This window comes from Nestor notabilis, unplaced genomic scaffold (assembly GCF_000696875.1).
Source record: "Nestor notabilis isolate BGI_N333 unplaced genomic scaffold, ASM69687v1 scaffold1338, whole genome shotgun sequence".
Lineage (NCBI taxonomy): Eukaryota > Metazoa > Chordata > Aves > Psittaciformes > Psittacidae > Nestor > Nestor notabilis.
This window is the reverse complement of record NW_009941270.1, coordinates 62,818-83,040: the sequence shown is the minus strand read 5'-3', so window position 1 is coordinate 83,040 and position 20,223 is coordinate 62,818. Positions and strand designations below refer to the sequence as shown.

The window sequence follows — 20,223 nt, the reverse complement described above, 5'->3', positions numbered from 1 at the left end:
GGTACAGAAGGGATACTGCCTGCTGTAGGTATTTTCTTTCCAAAACCTGAACAAATAAATGGAACTACCTGAGGAAGAAACCTCGTACTGAAGTTGGCCATGATATTACACAGGACTTCAGAGTGTTTTTTGATGGCAAATTAAAGGCTATATTTTCACAGGATAAGGTTTAAATTGAGGTTCTATACAATTACTCTTTACAGGCTCAGTAATGTAAAGGACGGATTGCATGTTTCCGCGAAGTTAACTCCAAGGTGACTTCTCACTGCACATGGACAGTGATGAGGCTGCGTGGAGCAGCTTCTTGATATCTCAACTATGGAAGGCCAACTTTGTGCTAACTTTGAGATTTCTGTGAAAAAACCTCCAGGAGCAAGTCCTCCATCCTTCATTGCTTTGCTGAAGGTTTACAGAGAACTTTTGGTCAGTAGAATCCGAAACACACAGTGTTTGATTGACAACTTGATTGAGAATGACTACTTCTCCACTGAAGATGCAGAGATTGTTGTCCAATTTCCAACTCAAGCAGATAAGGTAAACTTTCTATTTCACTAGCCAGGGTAAACCTTTTGTTGCTTTCAACTTATGATGGGGGTTTATGGGTATATCTGGCAATTTCATATCTAGCGTCTTTTCTAATCTTTGTTATATTGGAGTTTCCTCACCCCATTCCTTCTGGACGGGGATTCACAGCACACCTCTTTACACCATGACTGGCACTGCTTGTAACGCCCATTGGCAGCTGTCAAAATGAGCAGGGTGATAATTGCTGTTCTGTCTCCACTAGCTGCAGCTTTGTCCTCTGATAAGATGTGGCCACAGCAGCTGTTGAGTACAGCTTGCTACACACAAGCCTTCATTATTTTGCAGAGCACTGCAAGGAAAATCTGCTTCAGGATGCTATGGGACATTGTCCTGCTTTAGAGGAGCAGAGCTGGAAATGAACTGCTATTTTAAAAGTTAATGACTGCCCATGTGCACACCCTCCCTTCTCTTTAAAGACGTGTGTACCTCGCGAATGTCTCTGTGGAAAACTGAGACATCCTGGCACGTTTGGGTTCTTGATTTGTCTTTGGACATCAGTAGCAAAAACTATTTCTTGGTCTTTTGATAGGAGAAAATTATCACATGTGCACAGTAGCTCTTTGCATCATGACTTAAAACAAACCCCTAATTTCTTTCCCTGAGAAACCAGCCATGCAGCTGCAGAATAGTGTCACAGTTAGAGGCAGACAAACCACAGAAAATTCAAAGACCTTGGACTGCACTGACAGTGCAGGTTTTCATAAAGTAATCATTCTTGGTGGCAAGTTGAGATGGTGGCACAGTGCTCACTCTGTATAGGGTCAAAGCTGGATAAACGCACACCGTATAATCATCTGCATTTCTTACTGTTCAGCACAATATACATGATCGTAACGAGGCCGAGGGGGAGGCCATGCGTCAGGAGTCTCAGCAGAGACCGCAGGCCACAGCAGTTTAAGTGAATTGGAGTCTGGGGGAGCTTCTCTGGGAGGCATAAAGTTACACTTTTAAAAGCATAAAAATGCTTTTTAGAGCATACGAATTGTAAAAAAATACTGTGTTTATGCTGGGCTGCATGTTCCTCACCCTGCTTAAAGCTCACAAAAGACCGCAGTCTCTATAAACACTTTGTCTAGTTTAGAACTGAATTCTTCATTAATTTCTAGCAAGAGGATCCAGACATTCAAAGTGGGTCGCCAGATGATTGCTGTGTCTTGAAAAGAGGGTTTTGTACTAGGGTTGCCCTGTCCTAGTTGCACAGAGATCGTGCCCTGCCTTGCATTCAGAGGTGAGGCTTAGCCTTGAACTTCTCCAGCCACTGCCTGGTAGCCAGGTAAATGTGTTGGTAAATGTTGCAGGCAGCGAGTGCATTGTAGCGAGAGAGCCTGCAGAACTGAGCTGCTGTGTTAAAAGGAAGAGTCGTAAGTTTTGGGGTCTGCATTAAGATCCAGAGAGAGAGCTGCCTTTCCTGCTTTGGATCTGGCTGGATCCTGAGGTAAATCTGAATGTGACTGGAGTTCCTTAGAAACCAGAGGGTGAACTTGGGGCACTGGGAAACCACCCTTTTTTAATCTTAACCAGCATGGGATTTAAAATACACTAGCTAGTCAGGCTGAGGAAATCCTTTGGGTCCCTTCTTGAGGAGCAGTTTTTATCCATTTTGTTTCTGGTTAGCATATGATTTAGGTAAAAGTTCAGTCCTTAACTTGCAGAGCCAACTCTCTTGCATCATCCCAATACAAACAGCAAGTGAGGTTTATGGCAGTTCAACTTCAGAGCTCGATTTTGCATTCACATTGTTGAAGCACCTGTTCTGATTTTGGTCCCCTGTTCCAGTCCAGAAAGGATCCTAAAGTAGTCTACAAGTGTACCTGTAATAAAATGCTATGTGTCAACGATCTTTCATGTGGTATTTCTTCAGGTTCGCAAGATTCTAGACTTGGTTCAAAGCAAGGGTGAAGAAGTTTCGGAGTATTTCATCTGTGTCCTGCAGAAAGTCACTGAAGCTTACTATGAACTTCAGCCTTGGCTGGATGAAATAGGTTATGAGCCTTCAGAGAACATTTGTAGTAAACCTGTGGTAAATACAGATCCAGGTAAGACCTATACTAAGCATCTATACTCCTTCCCTTAGAACTACCTTGCTACGTAGGAAGCTCTAACCAGGTGACATGAGAGTGGGAAAGTCTAGGCAGGCACAGGCAGTGCATGCTGTACTTGCTAGCAGTGGCAGCCGAGTAATTAAAAGGCACGCCGTAAGACACAGCAGTCATGTTGATATGTTACATCCTGTCTTGCTGAAGCCAAACTCTTTCTGCGTTTGTTTGTGGATATGTAGCATAATGGCATAACCATCTTGTGCCAGCTGTGGCATTTTCTAGGCCTCTACTATAATTTATTAGCAATACTGTGATGTTCTGGCAATGGACTAGCCAGTATTTCAGGATGAGGGCAGTCAAGCAAAGAGGCACGTTGCCCAGAGAGGCTGCGCAGTTTCCATACTTGGAGGTTTTCAAGATCCAACTTGATAAAGCCCAGAGTAACCTCATCTGTTCTCGTAAATAACCCTGCTCTGAGCAGGAAGTAGGACTGAAGACCACCTGAAGTCCCTTCCAACCTGAATTATTCTATGATCCTAAACGAATTATACCAAAAGTCAGAGTTAAAATACTGCAGAAATAGATGTTTTCCTCTTTAGAGATATTTTCATACTATATAAATACAAGAATTACTTTGTCCCATCTGAAGCAAAGTTTCTGTGGCAGTAAAAACACAAACCAATGTGTAAAAAAAAATAATCTTTTGAGATGCTTGGCACCTGGTTTCTAAAATGCATGCCTTCTATTTACAGTAATAAAAGTTAAAAACAACTTAGGAAAGAATAACCACCTCCTTGATAGAACTCTCAGGTAGCATATAAATATAGTGAAAAGGCAGATGCCAAAACTAATCGGTGACCAACAAGCTTTTGCAGAGAGTAAAACAGCCTTTGACAAAGTGTCAGGGTCTTGGCTTTGAGTCTCAACTGAAAAATGGCAGCCCCTTAACCCAATGCAATGTCAGTACTGGCTTTCAGGAAATGGTGGCTACACATTACCTTTCATTAGCACCTGAAGAGTGATAATGGCAGCACAAATACAAGTAATCTGCCAAAGAACCTATTTTGCATTAGTATTACATTTGCTTATTACCCCTCTCAGTTCCCAAAGAGGTGGCTCATTGTATACACAGGCTTTTTGATAATAGTCTTTTTAATAATAGTTCACTGTCTTTTTAGTTAGCAGGTATTGCCAGAAACTCAGATATGAACTGGGACGGGACTCCAAGTTTGTTATGTCATATGCTCAGAGGGAAGAGATGCTGCTGGAAGAAATCTACTCCAACAGTATTATGGAGCTGGTCAGTTTTACCAATGAGAGCCTAGGCAAAGTGTGTCAATTAGAAGCCCTTTTTGATGACACAGTTGGTCTAATTAATGAAGATGGAGAGACCATTTATGTCTTTGGTGATGCAGGAATTGGAAAGTCCATCTTGCTGCAAAAGATACAAAGCCTTTGGGCCAGAAAAGAACTGGACATAGGGGCCAGGTTTTTCTTCCGTTTCCGATGTAGGATGTTTAGTTGCTTTAAGGAAGACGAAGCTGTATGTTTGAAAGACCTACTCTTCAAATATAATTGCTACCCAGACCAGGATCCCACAGAGGTGTTCCATCACATCTTGCGATTCCCTCATACGGTTCTTTTCACATTTGATGGATTTGATGAGATCTATTACAACTTTGATCTCAGCAGCATGCCCGAGATGTGTTCACCCAGTGAACCCGTCCACCCCCTGGTGCTGCTGGTAAGCCTTCTCAGAGGAAAACTGCTTAAGGGATCCAAGAAAATTCTTACAGCGAGGACAGGAACTGAGATCCAAAAACACATCATTAGAAAGAAAGTGCTGCTTCGTGGCTTCTCCAGCAATAACCTGAAGGACTACACTGCTGTGTTTTTCAAAGATGAGGGGCAACGAACACTGGTATTGAACCAGCTGGAAGCTAACCCCAATCTCTGCAGTTTGTGTACGGTGCCTTTATTTTGTTGGATTATTTTTAAATGCTATGAACACTTCCATTCCATGTTTGACAGCCATGAGCTTCCAGACTGTTCCGTTACACTGACAGATGTATTTTTGCTCATGATTGAAGTCCATCTGAACCGGTCTCTGAAAACAAGTTTGCTGAAGAACAACACCAGGAGCCAAGCAGAGGTGTTCAGATCACAAAAGGAAACTCTTCTAGCTTTGGGTAAAATGGCATATAAGGGGATGGAGAACTCTCTCTTTATCTTTGAGCAGGAGGAGGTCTCATCAGTGAACATCTCTGAAGGAGATTTGCAATTGGGCTTTCTTAGGACAGTTAAAGGTTACAGCGGCTGTGACGATCAGTTCACTTACGAGTTCTTGCACCTAACCCTTCAGTCTTTTTTCACAGCTTTGTTCCTGGTTATTGAAGAGAAAGTGAGTGCCAAGGAGTTACTTCGGTTTTTCAATGAGTGTTCCTCCACTGAGACTGCCCAGCCTACTTGCCTTCGTATTCCTTGGTTGAAGAAACAACTAGCAGGGGAGGATCCTTTCCGAAATAATGAACACTTTCATTTTACCAACCTGTTTCTTTGTGGCCTGCTTTCTAGATCCAAGCAGAAGCTCTTTAGACATTTAGTTTTGCCTGCAGTCATTAAGAGGAAGAGGAAGATACTCATCACATACCTTGGGGAGAGCATGAAATCCCACCTGAAAGGCCTCACTCGGTCCAGGCTTCCAAACTACAATCAGATCCAGGTCCAACCCAACTTTGTTTGGATGCTGAGGTGCCTCTACGAGACTCAGAGCGAGAAAGTGGGGAAGTTGGCTGCCAAACGCATGCACGCCAATTACATCAAGCTCACGTACTGCAATGCCTACTCTGCTGACTGCAGTGCTATTTCCTTCGTTGTGCATCACTTCCAAAAGCGCCTGGCTCTGGATCTGGACAACAACAACATCAATGACTACGGAGTGAAGCAGCTGCTGCCTTGTTTCAGCAAGCTTGCAGTGATCAGGTGGGAGCCTGTGCAAGCAGGTCTTTGCTTATTCTTAGTTTATTACACAAACTGCTGGGCTGGAGGAATTGATCTCCAAAGTGGAGAAGGATGAGGATTCTTACTGCTGCTGGAAATCAAAGTTTCATATTTTCTGAACTCTTTGTTCAGCCAGTCACAGGAGCCAGGGACAAGCTGTGAATTTGGAAACCCAAATGGAAAGGGTGATAAGAAGTCCTTAGAAGCCAGGACTGTTTAAACCTGTAGGTTCAGTTAGCTCCACCTCAAAAGAGGATTTTTATGGGAGAAAGTGCATAAGGGAAAAGAAAGGACACAGGAGTGCTTCCTCCATTACCTCAAGATTGCCTGAGCCTGTCTTTGTCCTTGGTCATGTAGGGTAAGAGAGGATCTGCTGTTCACAATAAGCCTTGGTCAAAAGCTCTGAATTTCTTGCTTTTACAACTTGCCAAGATGCCTGGCTTTCACGGAATAAAAGCTAACATGTTGTACTCCATGAAGGATGTAGCTGTTGTCTTTAGATGTGGTGTTTCCCTGAGGTGATGTGGAGAGAGGACATGGCTTGGTGTGATTACGGAGAACTAACTCCACTTCTAACATCACAGGCCAGATTGTTCCACCTGTAGTCCTTTGAGGTTGTGCCATGTAGTTATACCTTGTTCGTCCAAACATTTAGGTGCAGAGGACCAGAAACTTCAAATACACCTTTTTTTAAAGCTCCTTCAGCTTCATGAGTTTGTTGAGGGGGAGGGGGTTGTTTGTTTTTTGTTTGTTTGCTTTTATAAATGGATTCATTCCTCATGGTTGGCTGTGCTCTGCCTTGTTTTCCTCTAGGACTAAATCAGAACAAGTGACACTTTTTCCAGTTAGTTGCAAATTAGCTGACCTCCCAAGAGAAAGCAATAAGGAAATCTGGGGGGGAAATGCTTAGGTATGTAAGACAAACATAGAAGGAAAGGGAAGACTTTCATTCTTCGTCCCTATCATATGATCATGCCCATACAGAGTGTGATATTAACACCATCCCCAGCACCAGACCAGTCTGTTAGGCTGCCTTTTTGTCTTTATGGCTCTTCTGATGTTAGGACTTTGATTTCAAATGAGGAATTTCTCCAAATCAGGAAATGTTGTTTCTATCAGCTTAACCATCCCTTTCAAAGAAGCAGACTGTGCTGGTCTGTAGAAATCAGCCCTGATTTCTCCTGTGTGCTAGTGCATGCTAAAGTGACCAAGTTACTAACTAGCAATAGCCAGTGAGGCTTTTGGTAATAAGGGACTCTGAGCCGTGAATGTTCGACTTCTGAGTTTGTGTAGAAACTAAAGCTGGTCAGAATGTTTTTACAGGGACAGCTTTGCCCAGAAAAATGTGATTCATCACAATTGAAATGCTTCATGGGAGCCTGTCCATTTCAGCAAGGTGAAAAAGCTTGAGAAGCAAAAACCAAACCAACACAACAACAACAAGAAGAAAAAAAACCCAACCCAACCCAAACCTGTGAAAAGAAGTACTTGTACTCTGTGAATGACTGATACTGATTTATTTCATTGTCTAGTTGGTACGATAAAACTAGAAACATGTAGGATACCCATGGGATTGCAGTTCTATTTCCTGGCCAGGAAATACTTTTCGTATTCAGTGAAGCCTGAATGTGTGGTGGCTTCCAAGGTGCCTGGCTTTCACTAGGTACTCAAAGTGAAGGTTTCAGGAAGAGTACTTAGGAAAGCTTGGTTTTGGTAGGGTGTCAAGCAGAATTTCTTCCTTGCAATCACAGTAAGTGTGGGAGGAGGCTGAGGGGTTTGTTTCTGGTTTCTGACTTACTACATTTTGTTGTTTTCAGCTCTATGGACAGCTTCCAGAGCATTACCTTGGAGATTTGGGCCTTTTGTTTTCTGTTGGTTTCAAAGTGAGCTGTATGAAACTGAGCTCACATTTCCCTTAATGGCTTTTAATTTGTGGCATAAGGGCCTGTTAAAATATCAGAGACCTCTATGTGTAGACCTATTCATTAACTCGGGGGTGATGAACACTTGTAATCTGTATCAATTCAAACTTTCTTTTTGTTCCTTTCATTCCAGGCTCAGTGTAAATCAGGTCACAGATCATGGAGTAAGGATCTTGTATGAAGAACTCTCTAAGTACCAAATTGTGTCTTTCTTGGGGTACGTACCAACTGGGAGCAAACCACTAGGTACTGATACTAGAAAGTAAAACTGGCATGCTGACAGTACCGACGCTGCAAAGGTGGGGTGGAAACCACAGTTACCTTCCTCATTTACTAATTTACTGAACATGTGCGAAGCAGCATTTTGTGTCAGGAATGATTCAGCTGCCATCCTGTAGCAGGTCACTGGGAAAAGGCCCACGGCTTCCTCTCCCATTGCACGCACCATAGGGTGGCCTTCCACTGACAGCAAGCCCTTCCGTAACATGCTGCAGCCCACTGGCAGGTTACTGAACTGTGTGGGAATGCTAGTTTTATATCTAAAGCCTTCTGCTAGCTGTGGAGGAGGGAGAGACAGAGCACGAGCAACAGTGTGAGCTTCATAGCTAGACACTTCTGTTTGCTGTAAACTGATTTATTTCAACTGTGCAAAGCAGATACACCTTGGTAGAGACTAGTGTCAGAAACGTGGAGTTTAAAGCATGATGTTCATGGTACCAATTTCTTTAAGACCTTAATTAGTTCTTAGTCAAGTTGAAGCTGGAAGGCATGTTAGCTCTGACTCCCTGCTTCCTGGTTAAGTAGCTACGTAAAAATGACTTTTTGAAAAGTAAATATGAATAGCAATAACTGCCTTTTCCCTCCAGTGCCCTAATGTAAGTACATCTGCTCAGGTATCTGATTTTTAGTAATATTTGCAAGGGGATTTTCTGACTTTTAAAAGACCAAAAATACATTCTTCTGGTGTTTTCTGGCAATATTATTTTTGTACTAATACAGGAATAGAGGGAAGCTTTGTGTGCTTGGAGACACCATTTATTAAAAAAATTATATATTTTCCCATCATTTGGAGTCTGGTCTCCTTCTATTTTATATCCAGCCCTTCACAATATGAATTGTATATCAAATACAAGTAACTGTGAATGTGTACAAAGGCATACAAAAAAAGATAGATGCTATGTGTTATTATAGAATGTTCAGGTTGTAAATATTAAAGTAGTGGCAGGAATAACCTATTTTTACCAATGTGATTTTTCTTTAAGCTTATACAACAATCAAATCACTGATGTTGGAGCCAAATATGTTGCCAAACTAATTGAGGAGTGTTCAAGCCTTGAATACGTTAAGTATGTTGGACTTTTTTCCTTTCTTTTTCTACGGTATCCTAATTAAAGCAACTCGAAACAGGCGGGAGAGTGGAAAAAGGGTAAAAATTATGACAAATAACATATAACTTAGATCGAAGTCGTATCTTCTTTTACAGTCGTCTAGCAGTGAATGGCAGCAAGTGAAACCCTGCTCATTGCAAGGGGGTTGGACCAGATGACCTTTGAAAGTCTCAACCCAAACTGTTCTATGATTCTATAATTCTATAATCCAAAGTCTTTACTAGAATACAGTAACTAGCAAAAAGAGAGTATAAGACCTGTTCTTTACCTATATTCAGTCTGAGCACCTGAGTGAGGCCAGTGGTGCATGAATCTTGCTGCCCCTTGCAGTAAGCAAATTCACTTGGCTTTAGTACCAAGCTTCTTTTTATCTTGTCTTTTATGAGCCATTGGAATCAGGCTGTGCTGGTGTCATACTTCAACTCTGGAAATCCCTGAATTCACTTGGTGAGTTGTTCCATTTAATTCCTGGAACTTCCCCAAGTAAGAGTGGCCATACACAACACTAGTTTGACATAAAGGTCAGTATGGTCATTAACCAATGGTTTATTTGTGACCATGGCAGAAAGCAGAGGTAACTACAGCAATGTCAGCTGTAGTTGGTATGAATGTAGAAACCAGGAGCCAGGGACTCTTGGGTTCTGGTCCAGTTCTGAACACCGCCCCCAGCAGCCACATCCTTCCCACTTGAAATATTTGCAGAGTTTTGAAACCAGAGAGCACTTTGGTTCTTTCAGTGCTTTGACACAGTGCTTTGCTTATTTCATGTAACTTTCACAGGAAAGCCTTTCTGGCAGATGGTTATTTTCAGGCTGCATAGTTACCCCAGAGATTATTTCGAGGTAGAGCACATGTTCATGTGCCTGAAGTCAGTCAAACAAGCCAGTTTTACTTTATGTAAATGTAGTGGGTTGAGGGTTTTTGGATTTAGTTCGTTCTTTACATCAGTGTATATGCAATTGAAGCTTAGCTCTTCCTTGAGCTCCAGCCATTTGATATCCGCACATAGGCCAAAAAAACCCAACAGGGCTCCTGCAGAGTGCCAGCCAGAGACACAGTTGCACCGACCTATGCCAGTACCTATAGCCTAGGCTCAGAATAGAAAGATTTGAATTTGTTAGGATGCTGGGGAGGGACTCTTCATCAGGGATTGCAGTGACAGGACAAGGGGTAATGGCTTCAAACTTAAACAGGGGAACTTTAGGTTAGATGTAAGGAAGAAGTTCTTCACAGTGAGGGTGGTGAGGCACTGGAATAGGTTGCCCAAGGAAGTTGTGAATGCTCCAACCCTGGAGGTGTTCAAGGCCAGGCTGGACAGAGCCTTGGGCGACATTGTATAGTGTGAGGTGTCCTTGCGCATGTCACGGGGGTTGGAACTAGATGATCCTAAGGTCCTTCCCAGCCCTGACTATTCTATGATTGCAGTCTGTGCTTATCAGCTGCAGTCTCTTCTAGAACCACACAGTAAGGAACAGGTGCTCTGTTCCCTGTGGCATAATGAAACATGCTGGATGTAATTCATGTATTCTGTAGCAACTGCTGATATTATGAATTATATTAAAAACTAGGCAGGGGTCCTTGTCTTGAGGATTGGTTCCTAAAGCTCATTTCTGACATACTGAGCACCAAACCCAAGATTCTGTACTTCTGGTTTGGAGGGCTGACATGCAAAGTGTGTAAAAGACAACATAAAATTACGTATTTTAATCAAAGGTTAAATGACTGCAGTATTTTTGTACTCTAGGTTAACCTTTGATAACTGCAGCTAGCCTCCAGAATTAATTAGCATTAAATACTTGCATTGCTTTCTGAGGTGGTGTTCTGATAACTGTACAGTTGTAACTGATGTACCTCATCAATTCTTCTATTTTGTGCAGAATAGGAGCAAACAAGATAACCAGTGAAGGGGGGAAGTGCCTTGCCCAGGCCATCCAGAAGAGCAAGACAATGTTTGAAATTGGGTAAGTTCAGTGCTGGAGAGCAGAGCTCAGGGCTTGATCTTGGCAATGCATCTGTAGGATTCCTTCTTTTAGTCTTACCTTCTCTCCTGCTATTCCCCCCCCCTCCCCAGTGGTGGCATTAGAACAAACCAGTGCAGAAGTGTAGTCATGTTTTCAACTCGGAGAAGAAGAGCTGCTTTATTCTCCAGTTCACATAATGTTTGCTTTGGGTTTTGTTTTTTCCCTGTTCTCGCAGAACCTTAAAGGAGAGACAAACTAGGAAGAGGAGAGTATGTAAAGATAACCACTTCCCTTGCGGCAGCACAGCTTTTCTAGAGATACTTGGTCATTTTTAAGTCTGGCTGGTTTTGTGACTATTGGTAATGTACCTAGTTATGGAGTGTCATTGTTACAATTGGCAAACCTTCTGCACCAAGTCCTGATAAAGCTGTGAGAGAATAAAACAGAAGTCCCATCATCTTTCTCTCTAGTCCCTAACTGGAGACTCTACTATTATTGGAGAGAGGTCTGGATGTACTCAAGTAAACCTTTGCTCCCTGACCACTTCCTCGGGAGTGGTGCTAGACTTCAGGCTTTCATTTATTTTTCAATCTATCCCCCCTGCCGCTGGCACCTCACAGTTTCTCCTTCCACTCTACAGGAGAACATTTCTTTCAGAATCAAATACTCGAATGCATGGAATTGAAACCTTTTTGGCCATAGTGAATGTCACAAAACCACCTGAAATATGAAAATCAGATTTGAACAATCAGGGTTTTAGCTTTTAATTTTGTTGTTCTACAACATTTCACGAGTATAGTCAACAGCAGCACACTGCCATTATCATATAGCTGGGTCTGCTGTTCTGTACTTGCTGTAATTTCAGTGAAGGACTCCTATTTTCTCCTGTGGAGGAAATGGTCACTCCAAATGGATTTAGGATAGCTTGGGCAGTATTGTTTAAACAGATATATGCAGCATTTACCTAACAAACTGTCAAGGACAAGGAAATTCTGGGGAACTTACTGGAAGTGGATTTGTTTAGGTACCACAAAGCTCAATTGATTTTGAAAGAGCTGCCAACTAATTACCCATCAAGCTGAGTGTGTCTCTGAGTCATCAAGCCATGATCCCTGTAAAAAACCCCTCTTATTACCTCAGCATAGGCGCTTTCAAGCCTCGTAATCCAGGGTGAATTTTCAAAGTGGTTGGTCTGCATAGAAAAGATTTTACCAGATACTGCTATTAAATGTTGACCAAATCTCTGCAGCTTTTACCACGTTACCTGCCCTTACCCCTTTGTGTTACCAAGGATTGCTTTACCATTGGAAATACTATTCCTTACAAATGTGTGGAAGAGCCCAGGGTCTTTACTGTCCCCATGAGATTTTGATCTTTCTCCTGGCCACTGGTGAGAGCGGAGATACCATTTGGGTATAACACTGAAGGAACTGTAACCATTTTGCCAGACTATTCTGAAGGAGGAGGGGAGCTTGAGAGGGGGAGGAAAGGCTGAGCAGGAAAGTTACAGGATTGAGGACTTGGCCTGTGTCTCACGGCAGCTCATGGTACAGGACCACAAGACTCCTTTACCCCATAACGGTGCAGGGCTGCAGAGGGTTTGCCCGATGCGGGAAGGTGATGCCAAAAGCAGTCCTCCTGCAGCAGGCTGTCTCCTGGAGCTGTTCCTGTGCTGGAGCCTTGGGGCACGGATGAGTCAGCAGAGGCTGGCGCTGTGTTGTGCAGGGAGTGGAACATGCCTGCCTCAGCCAGGAGGTACCTTCCAGGTTTCTCACAAGCCTGAAAGGCTGTGAAGTGATCAGGGGGTAGGGGAGGGAAGAGAAAAGGGGAGAATGCACCACCGAGGGGCACTAGGGCAGCACACCTGATATCTCCTGGTTTCCTCTCTTCACCAGGATGTGGGGTAATCAAGTTGGAGATGAAGGAGCAAAGGCATTTGCAGAGGCCCTGAGGAACCACCCCAGGTTAACAAACGTGAGGTAAAGCACCAGCAGAGCCGGGCGGCTCGTTGTAGTGCCGGCTGTCCCATCGTGCGTCGGAGCAATGATTCTTCCCACCAAGTGTTAGCTTGGAATGCCATCTGGTACTGCAGCCTTCTCTGTGGAAGCAAGAGGCCAGATTGAATCAAAAAGCCCCGTGCAACCATTAAGCCAGTTAAAAATACTGCAGGGCTGGCATCCTTTCCTCTGTCTGCGCCTCCTCCCCTCGTGCTGCACAGAGTTGCTGGCATTTGGGAAAGCATGTTGTCAGTGGGTGCCATTTTGAGCTGGGAGCTTTAGCAGAAGGATACACCAGCTGTCACAGAATCAGGATCCCAGCGAGCTCAGTGCTAACAGCTTCTGTTGTGAAGATGTACTTTCACCAAAGCAATTTTTACAAGATGCTGGGTATGGGCCTGGGCATTCTTCAATCCAGGCTCATCCCGTACTGCAGTAACCCAAGACCCCACACATTCAGTGCTCATGAGATGTGGTTCTCACTGCAGGTCAGTGATTCATTTCAAACCAGCTTTCGGGAAGCCCCAGCGTGGGTGAAGGTGGTAGCAGAGCACAGGCAGAAGCCAGCAGCGTGAAACAGCCCACCCCCCGCCAGACTTCAAGCGCTGCCGGGGGATTTAAAGGTGCCTGGTTTGGAGTCCGTGCACGCAGCGGGCTCATGGTCATCCTGCCGATTTGTCTCCCAGTTCCATTGGCCTCCACCGTGAGGGAGCAGACGAGGCTCTTCAGTTTCCCCACAAGGTGGCACATGGCACTAGTTTTGGGATCTCTGGAGAGCTTATTGCTGCCACTTCGGGTACAGGGATTTTGGAGCTGGTGCCTCGTCTTCCTTTCTGTGAGTGGAGAATCGGGCTTAAAAAATTAAAAGCTGACCAGGTGCAGTGACCTGGATATATTTAAACTTAAAAGCTGTCTGAAGCAGCCGTAAGTGCAGAATCCATCCAGACGCATCAGATGTGAAAGAAAACATTCTGAACCTGAACCAGAGCTGAGTGATTCTCACACGGAAACAAATCTGCTGATGAATATGTTTGCAAGAATAAGGAGGAGTAACTCTGCTGGCTCGACCTAGGTTTTGCTGGCACCTGTGCAGGCTGAATCCTCTGCTCTGCAGTGTACTTGCACTCAGGTTCATTTCTTACCTTCCAGCGGTTAACCTTGCCTCATGACTTGAATTCATAGTTAGCACCAGTGGCAGCTTTATGAGACGATTAAGGGAAGATAGTCCCTACTACATGAGTTTACTTCAGCATATTTGTCATTTTTAGGCTCAGCCATGGCGGACTGAGAATATCCAGTTTCAGCTGAAGCTAGGAGGGACTTGTGCTAACACATATTTGTGCCATTGCCCTACTTGATGCCCCTTTCTACCTTTTTTTTGAGACGTTGCATTATTTTCAGGTTCTGGCCTGGCTTTTGAGGGGGGAAATGCTTTTTGAACTCTCAAAGCCTGGAGCATAATTTTAACTGGATGATTTTGCCAACGTCTATTCAGACAATGAAGGGCAGACTTAAGAAATGTTTGTGGTTTGTAATGGAAAGCATGCATTTACAAGCTCATCTCTCCCTGCACAACAGAAGGTGGTGTGTTTGGAAGAAAAATGAGGTATTCAGGTGTCTGAAGGACTTAAAGAACAATATGCCCAGTTTATACGAGGAGTTGGGTTGACAAATCCATGTGAAAACCCATGTACTGCTAAGCACAAGTCTTTGTCCTTGTAAAAGCCTTTACTCTCAAAACCACTGGGTGCCGCTCTGCTTTCAGTCCCCAGAGTGCAGCTTGCCGAGAGCAAGTCTTAGAGCCTGCACGACAGACCTGCGCTCAGGCCACAGCCTGTGAACTGTTCTCACTGGTAACATTCGTAAGGACTTACTAGTTTGCAAAGTATGTGAGCCTTTGAAACACCCAAATGCTGAGCTGTACAACTGGGAAGTAGATCATCCAGGATATGCACTAGTATTTGGTGGTGGAAGGGCCAAGTGATGCCTTGTCTTACACATTTGTATCTTTATTTCACAGTCTTGCATTCAATGGCATCACAACAGAGGGAGGCAAAAGCATTGCTGAAGCTATGCAACACAACAACTCCGTGAAAATCTTCTGGTAACCGACAGAGTGGTCTGATTCTCCTCTTCTTCTTTCTCCATAGACAGCTGCAGTGTAGTTTTATTTCCTTCAATCCCATTGCCTCCTCCTACTCCCCCCACCTCCTTCTCTCCCTCCCCTCATCTGCTATGCTTTCGCTACCAACAAGCTGTAAGATGTATCCCTTTGGAAGAACGTGGACATGAGTAATGGATCAGCAGTGCCTGTCCTCTAGGGCACATTCCAATGTCCCAGTGTCATGCTTCACTCTGCTCCCTCCATCTCACTTTCCCCATCTTCTCTCACTTCCGTCATATGAAGTCAAGTTCTTTGTCCCCAGTTTTTGCACCTCTTCAGTGTTGTCTCCACCTCTTTGCATTTTTCCACTACACCTCCTCCACCTTTTGGCCACTAGAACATCATTAGGACATTGCTCTAAGAAATGAAGATCTGATACTTTTGTTTCTTTTACCTCTAGGGCTTCTCTTCAGTATCTCTTTGTGTCCAGACTTTAGATATTGCTCAGGGCAAGAGCAGCACACCCCCCTTGGGCTGTCTAAAGCTAAGTCACAGACAAGCTGGTAAAACAGGGGGCTGAAAAATAATGACAACATCCTAAGTGAACATTTTATCTCCCATTTAGGTTGACTAAAAATGAGTTGGATGATGAGGCAGCAATGAGTTTTGCAGAGATGCTGAAGGTCAACAAGAAATTGGTGCATTTATGGTGAGTTACATTCCACAGAAGCACAGGCTCTTTGGCAGTCACTGCATTAAAGCTTCACTTTCCAAGTCTATGTAGGTCACAGTAAGCTTTCTGTGCATGGTCTGGATGCAGCTGACTGGTTGTAGACAGTTATAATGGAAAGTTAATAAAGCTGCTGTCTGGCATTCTGAACCTGATTTCATACAGGCAAAAGTTGAAGCTGTTTGTGTGTCCTGGTAACTTTCAAACTACTAATTGATTTTTATCTTTCCTTTGGGGAACAACACTGGCCTCAAACACAAAAGTTTCATAAAAAACCAAAACCAGACAAAAACCAAACAAAAGAAAAACCAAGCAGACAGCTAGAATAGAATAACCTGATTATGATTCTTACTGTTTATCATCATACTATGAAAGCAGCAAGCTCAACTCTTACTCTTCAACCAAGAACCTACATGACAGACACTTCAATACATGTCCCATTTGCTTGATGTTTTCTTCTAGGGCTAGCACTTTTGCTCATGCAAGACACTCACTCGTCTGTAAGAAGTCCCCAGAGATCCTTCCTAGCAATCCCAAAGAAACTAGTTAAACTTCTAAGAAAACACAGCATTGGGTGTTCTAACACAGAGGTTCACAAGAATTTGTCCATGGATGGAGTTGGGCACATGTGGGCTCTGAAACAAATGGCCATCCATTCATTCCAAGTGATCAGGAGAACATAGTAAGTGGAGTCCCTTTACAAGCCATGCACAGACTTTTCTAACTGCACTCTAGCGTTCCCTGAATTAACTCTTGTTCTCACCCCTTAGGAAGCCTGGTGGTTGTCAGAGGTGCCAGGTATTTGTAGGCTCTTCTGAAACCAGTAGAAGCTCTGCTGCCCATCACCCTGAAGATAAAAAATGGTGGGGAGGGCTTGATTTGTTTGTGCAGAGCTGCAGAACCATTTCACTGAGCAGTTTGGTTTGAATTCATATTAAAACTTTCCCCATCCAAATCAGGCCTAGTAATCCTAGATGTGTGCCCTTATTGTGGCTTGGGGGTTCTGCCAGGAGACAAATTTATATCCTACTTTGTTGGTTATACCAATGGATGCCTCCCAAAGGTAGTGACCCATATAGATAGTTGGACTTGAGGTACAATTAGAGGTAGCTGAAAGCACCTACTGGATCCCTTTGCATTTTGATTAGTTTAGCAAATGCAGAAAGTCCTTTAATGGGAATGCCTCCCTGATTCCTTCCTTCTCTCCCCCGCTAAGAGATTGCTCAGTTCATTCCAATTTTCTTGAATCCTGTGGGATTCATGCAGCCAGTCACATGAAGAGGTACAGCTACAGGGCATACTATGGCAGTCTGAAAGGTAAGTACTGACTTGGGTTAGGGGGATGAGTGCTTTTATACTCGTGCAGATGAGAGGGCTTTGTTAATTTTTAGCTAGGGGGATGGTCTGCAGTCTGCAGCGTTAAGAGTTACCTACTGCTTCCATCAGCTGTGCAACTTGAGAGTCTTCTTGTATCGGATTTTTCCCTCAGCTCAGATAAGACATATGTTGTAGCTGCTAAGGTGGCTTCACTGGGACTTGCACCTACTCATACCAGAGTCAAATTCAGTGCCTTATTTTTTCAGAGATCTTGCTGGTCTGATAAACAAGAGAGGAGGATTTGGCAACCTGCAGATCATAACTGCTAAATCACTGTGCTAACACAGGTTCTGTACCCAGAATTTTCTGTACATCACTTATGTCTCACAGCATTCTTAATAAGAAACCAGAGCTATGAGTTTTTGTGTCTCAGAGAGTCCAAATATCACAGTCCTATACCAGCAGTAAATGATTCTTAGCAGAAGTTTGTCAGCTATGTAATTAAGCTTAGTATTTCTGGAATGCAACCACAAGCAAGATTCAAAGGAAAAGACTAATACCCTGAGCTCTGTTTCTGAAAGCGCGTGTGGGGTGTTTGCCATCCTCGCAGGCAGGAATCACGGCCATCGTCGTGTGGCAAACAGACAGCTCTGCTCCTTGACATCAAGCTGAGTGTAGGTTGTGCATGTCCTGTAAACTAGTTTGTGTGTTCGTTTGACATGAAGTGCTTGCTTTTTAGGCTTATCCAGAATCGGATTACAGCCAAAGGGGTGAAGTACCTCAGTGAAGCTCTCAAGGAGAACACAGCTATTAGAGAAGTCTGGTAAAGATCCCTTCCTCAAAGGCTCACTTCATCAACTCTCCCTTTAAAACACTTCTGGCATTGCTTCTTTCCAGCCTAAAAAAATCAGAGCACAGTTTATGTGAGGCAGGGGTTGTAGTTCCAGCTGTGGGTTTCAAATAGGTAAAAAGTCTCTGTCACTGAAACACTTCCCCGTGTGTTGTGAATGTCACGCAGTTTTGTGAGTTCACATCTGTCTGTACCACTGGTTCACAGAATGTGGGTGTGTGTTTGCAGAATATGGGCCTAAATTCACAGACCGAGTCTTGCTTGTCCTGATTTATTTTTAAACTTTGGAACATGTTGATGCTTTTCAGGAGCTAAATCCCAACAAGCAGGAGATGGTTCTGTTTAATTAGCATTACTAACGTGGTTCATGGAATTTGTGCTCGGATTTTCTTTGGGCAATGCTCCAAACACACTCAAAGTGCTAAGCTACAAGAAGATTAACTTTTCGTAACATTTGCTTGTAGATTAGGTGGGCATCACGGAGTCACGCATGTGCAGTGTCAGGCACAAAGCCAAATCCCACATTCCTTCCCTCACCTCAGGGAGCTCAGAAGTCAATAGGAGAATGCTGGGTTTAGTACCACTGCTTTATTATTGAACATGAAAGTTATTTTTAAATGTATATATTTGTTTTAGTGAAAGGACACTGAATTCCTGCTTCGGAAGACGATGACTCACTATCTGACTCGTGGGTTCCCTGGGGATGTGGAAGAGATGCTTTTTTCAAAGGCCACTGCCAACTTTCGTCTACAGAAGAGGCATCAAGTTCCACTTGGGTCGTTCTGAATCTTCAGACTGAAATCTGCCTCTTGATTTCTTGCCTGAATTTTCAGAGGTGTTCATTAACCCCAAGAATTGCCTCAGTCTAAATGGCTTAATAGATCTCAGCTCTTACGCAGGCTGCTTATTTTCAGGGCTGTAACTATCAGTGTAGATTATGATGCCAGACTTGAAAATTTTGCCGTAAATGTCTTCGCATTGTTAATGCCCGAGCACTTTAGAGTTTTCGTCCCATGTTGTTATGGAAGACACAAAATGCTCTGAAGACTATTTCAGTTTCTTTAAACTAGCCCACTGCATGGTAACAACCTTTGTCAGCTATCTGCTGCTTGCTGCAATGCAAACAGCTGAGTATCTACCACTGATTTCAGTTCAGTGAAGTTTCGGTCTTGGTTCAGTTTTATTTCTGAAGATGAAGTTCCTCATATATGCAGTGGGAACAGCAGAGCTGTTCCTGCTGGTCTGAGGCCAGTGCTCAGCTGTGTGCTCACAAGAAGCATGTAGCTCATCTGCCCTTGCAAAGCTGAGGTGTCTGCTCCAAAGCTTTAGAAAAATACATCCATTGAAATAGATGGGCAGCAGTCACTACCTTACTCTCACATCCCTTTTATTTTTCCCCTCCAGTTTGAACGGGAACCTGATAAGCCAAGAAGAGGCCAAAGCTTTTGAAGATGAAGAACGGATCATTTGCTTTTGAATGAGGACTTTCCCATGTCGACAAGATTTGTGTTACAAAGGCTACTCCTACACTTGGGCTGCAGAGTTTATAAAGGCATAAATCTGCAGCGTTCATGGCAGGAGAGAGATGCACGATTAGCTGCCTTTTTATGAACGTGCTGCTCTCCCTCAGCTCCATCCTTTATCCTGCCTGTTATTCTTAATCCTTTTGGTGAGTGGGAAGCTGCTGGGTAAATAATTAATGTCTGTATGGTGTTTTGAAGGTGAAATGCAAAGTGTTACCAGACCAAAGCCACTGGCAGGTGTATGCATTTTGATAACTGAGGTTTAGATTTATTCTGTACACTGTTGTAAATATTCCCTAACTTATTTATATAGATAAATATACACACACATACATATATATATATGCAAAAAAGAGGAGAAGATGCACAAACTCCATGAGCTCACAGTATTACCTGCTGCATAACTGAAAATGAACAGCTTTACTGGAAACATAATCCATCTATAATAGTTGAATGGTATCCATCTTTGCAACATGAATACCTTCTCCTGCCTAGAAATTAGGCCCATATTTCCCCACTGATCTCAGGCAGCATTGTAGACACTGCTTATTTTGGGGGAAGAAATTGATACATCAGGCTCTGATTACTTTCAGTAGTCTTTTCTTTTTCCATACTGAAGCTAATAGATTTTCTTTTATACAAGCAGAAGTCCTTACTGCCATCGCTGTAAAAACATAAACGTGGCAGTAAAACACTCTTGCTGAATGCTTCCTGAGGACTACATAGAAACTGCTACCTCCTGTTTTCCACAGTGTCTGTTTGGGGAGGGGATCTGGAGTCAGATTAATTAGCAGGCTGTTCATTGCC

The 20,223-nt window shown here is 43.4% G+C and overlaps 1 protein-coding gene across 1 annotated transcript; it reads left to right on the top strand.

Annotated features, from left to right (window-relative positions):
- Nucleotides 1–202: 202 nt before the first annotated feature.
- Nucleotides 203–19,630, top strand: NOD1 (nucleotide-binding oligomerization domain containing 1). Its single transcript, XM_010020781.1, has 11 exons — nucleotides 203–534; nucleotides 2,447–2,621; nucleotides 3,803–5,606; nucleotides 7,680–7,763; nucleotides 8,809–8,892; nucleotides 10,812–10,895; nucleotides 12,791–12,874; nucleotides 14,913–14,996; nucleotides 15,622–15,705; nucleotides 17,783–17,866; nucleotides 19,298–19,630. Exons 1-11 carry the CDS (start codon nucleotides 319–321, stop codon nucleotides 19,368–19,370), a joined length of 2,856 nt encoding a protein of 951 aa, XP_010019083.1. The 5' UTR covers nucleotides 203–318; the 3' UTR covers nucleotides 19,371–19,630.
- The last annotated feature ends 593 nt before the right edge of the window (nucleotides 19,631–20,223 follow it).

Bases quoted from the DNA above. Each gene is read 5' to 3' on its own strand.
- NOD1 (XM_010020781.1), top strand. From the start codon at position 319: ATGGAAGGCCAACTTTGTGCTAACTTTGAGATTTCTGTGAAAAAACCT. The intron at 7,764-8,808 runs GTACGTACCAAC...TTTTTCTTTAAG, and splicing joins CAAATTGTGTCTTTCTTGGG to CTTATACAACAATCAAATCA. The intron at 12,875-14,912 runs GTAAAGCACCAG...TTTATTTCACAG, and splicing joins CCCAGGTTAACAAACGTGAG to TCTTGCATTCAATGGCATCA.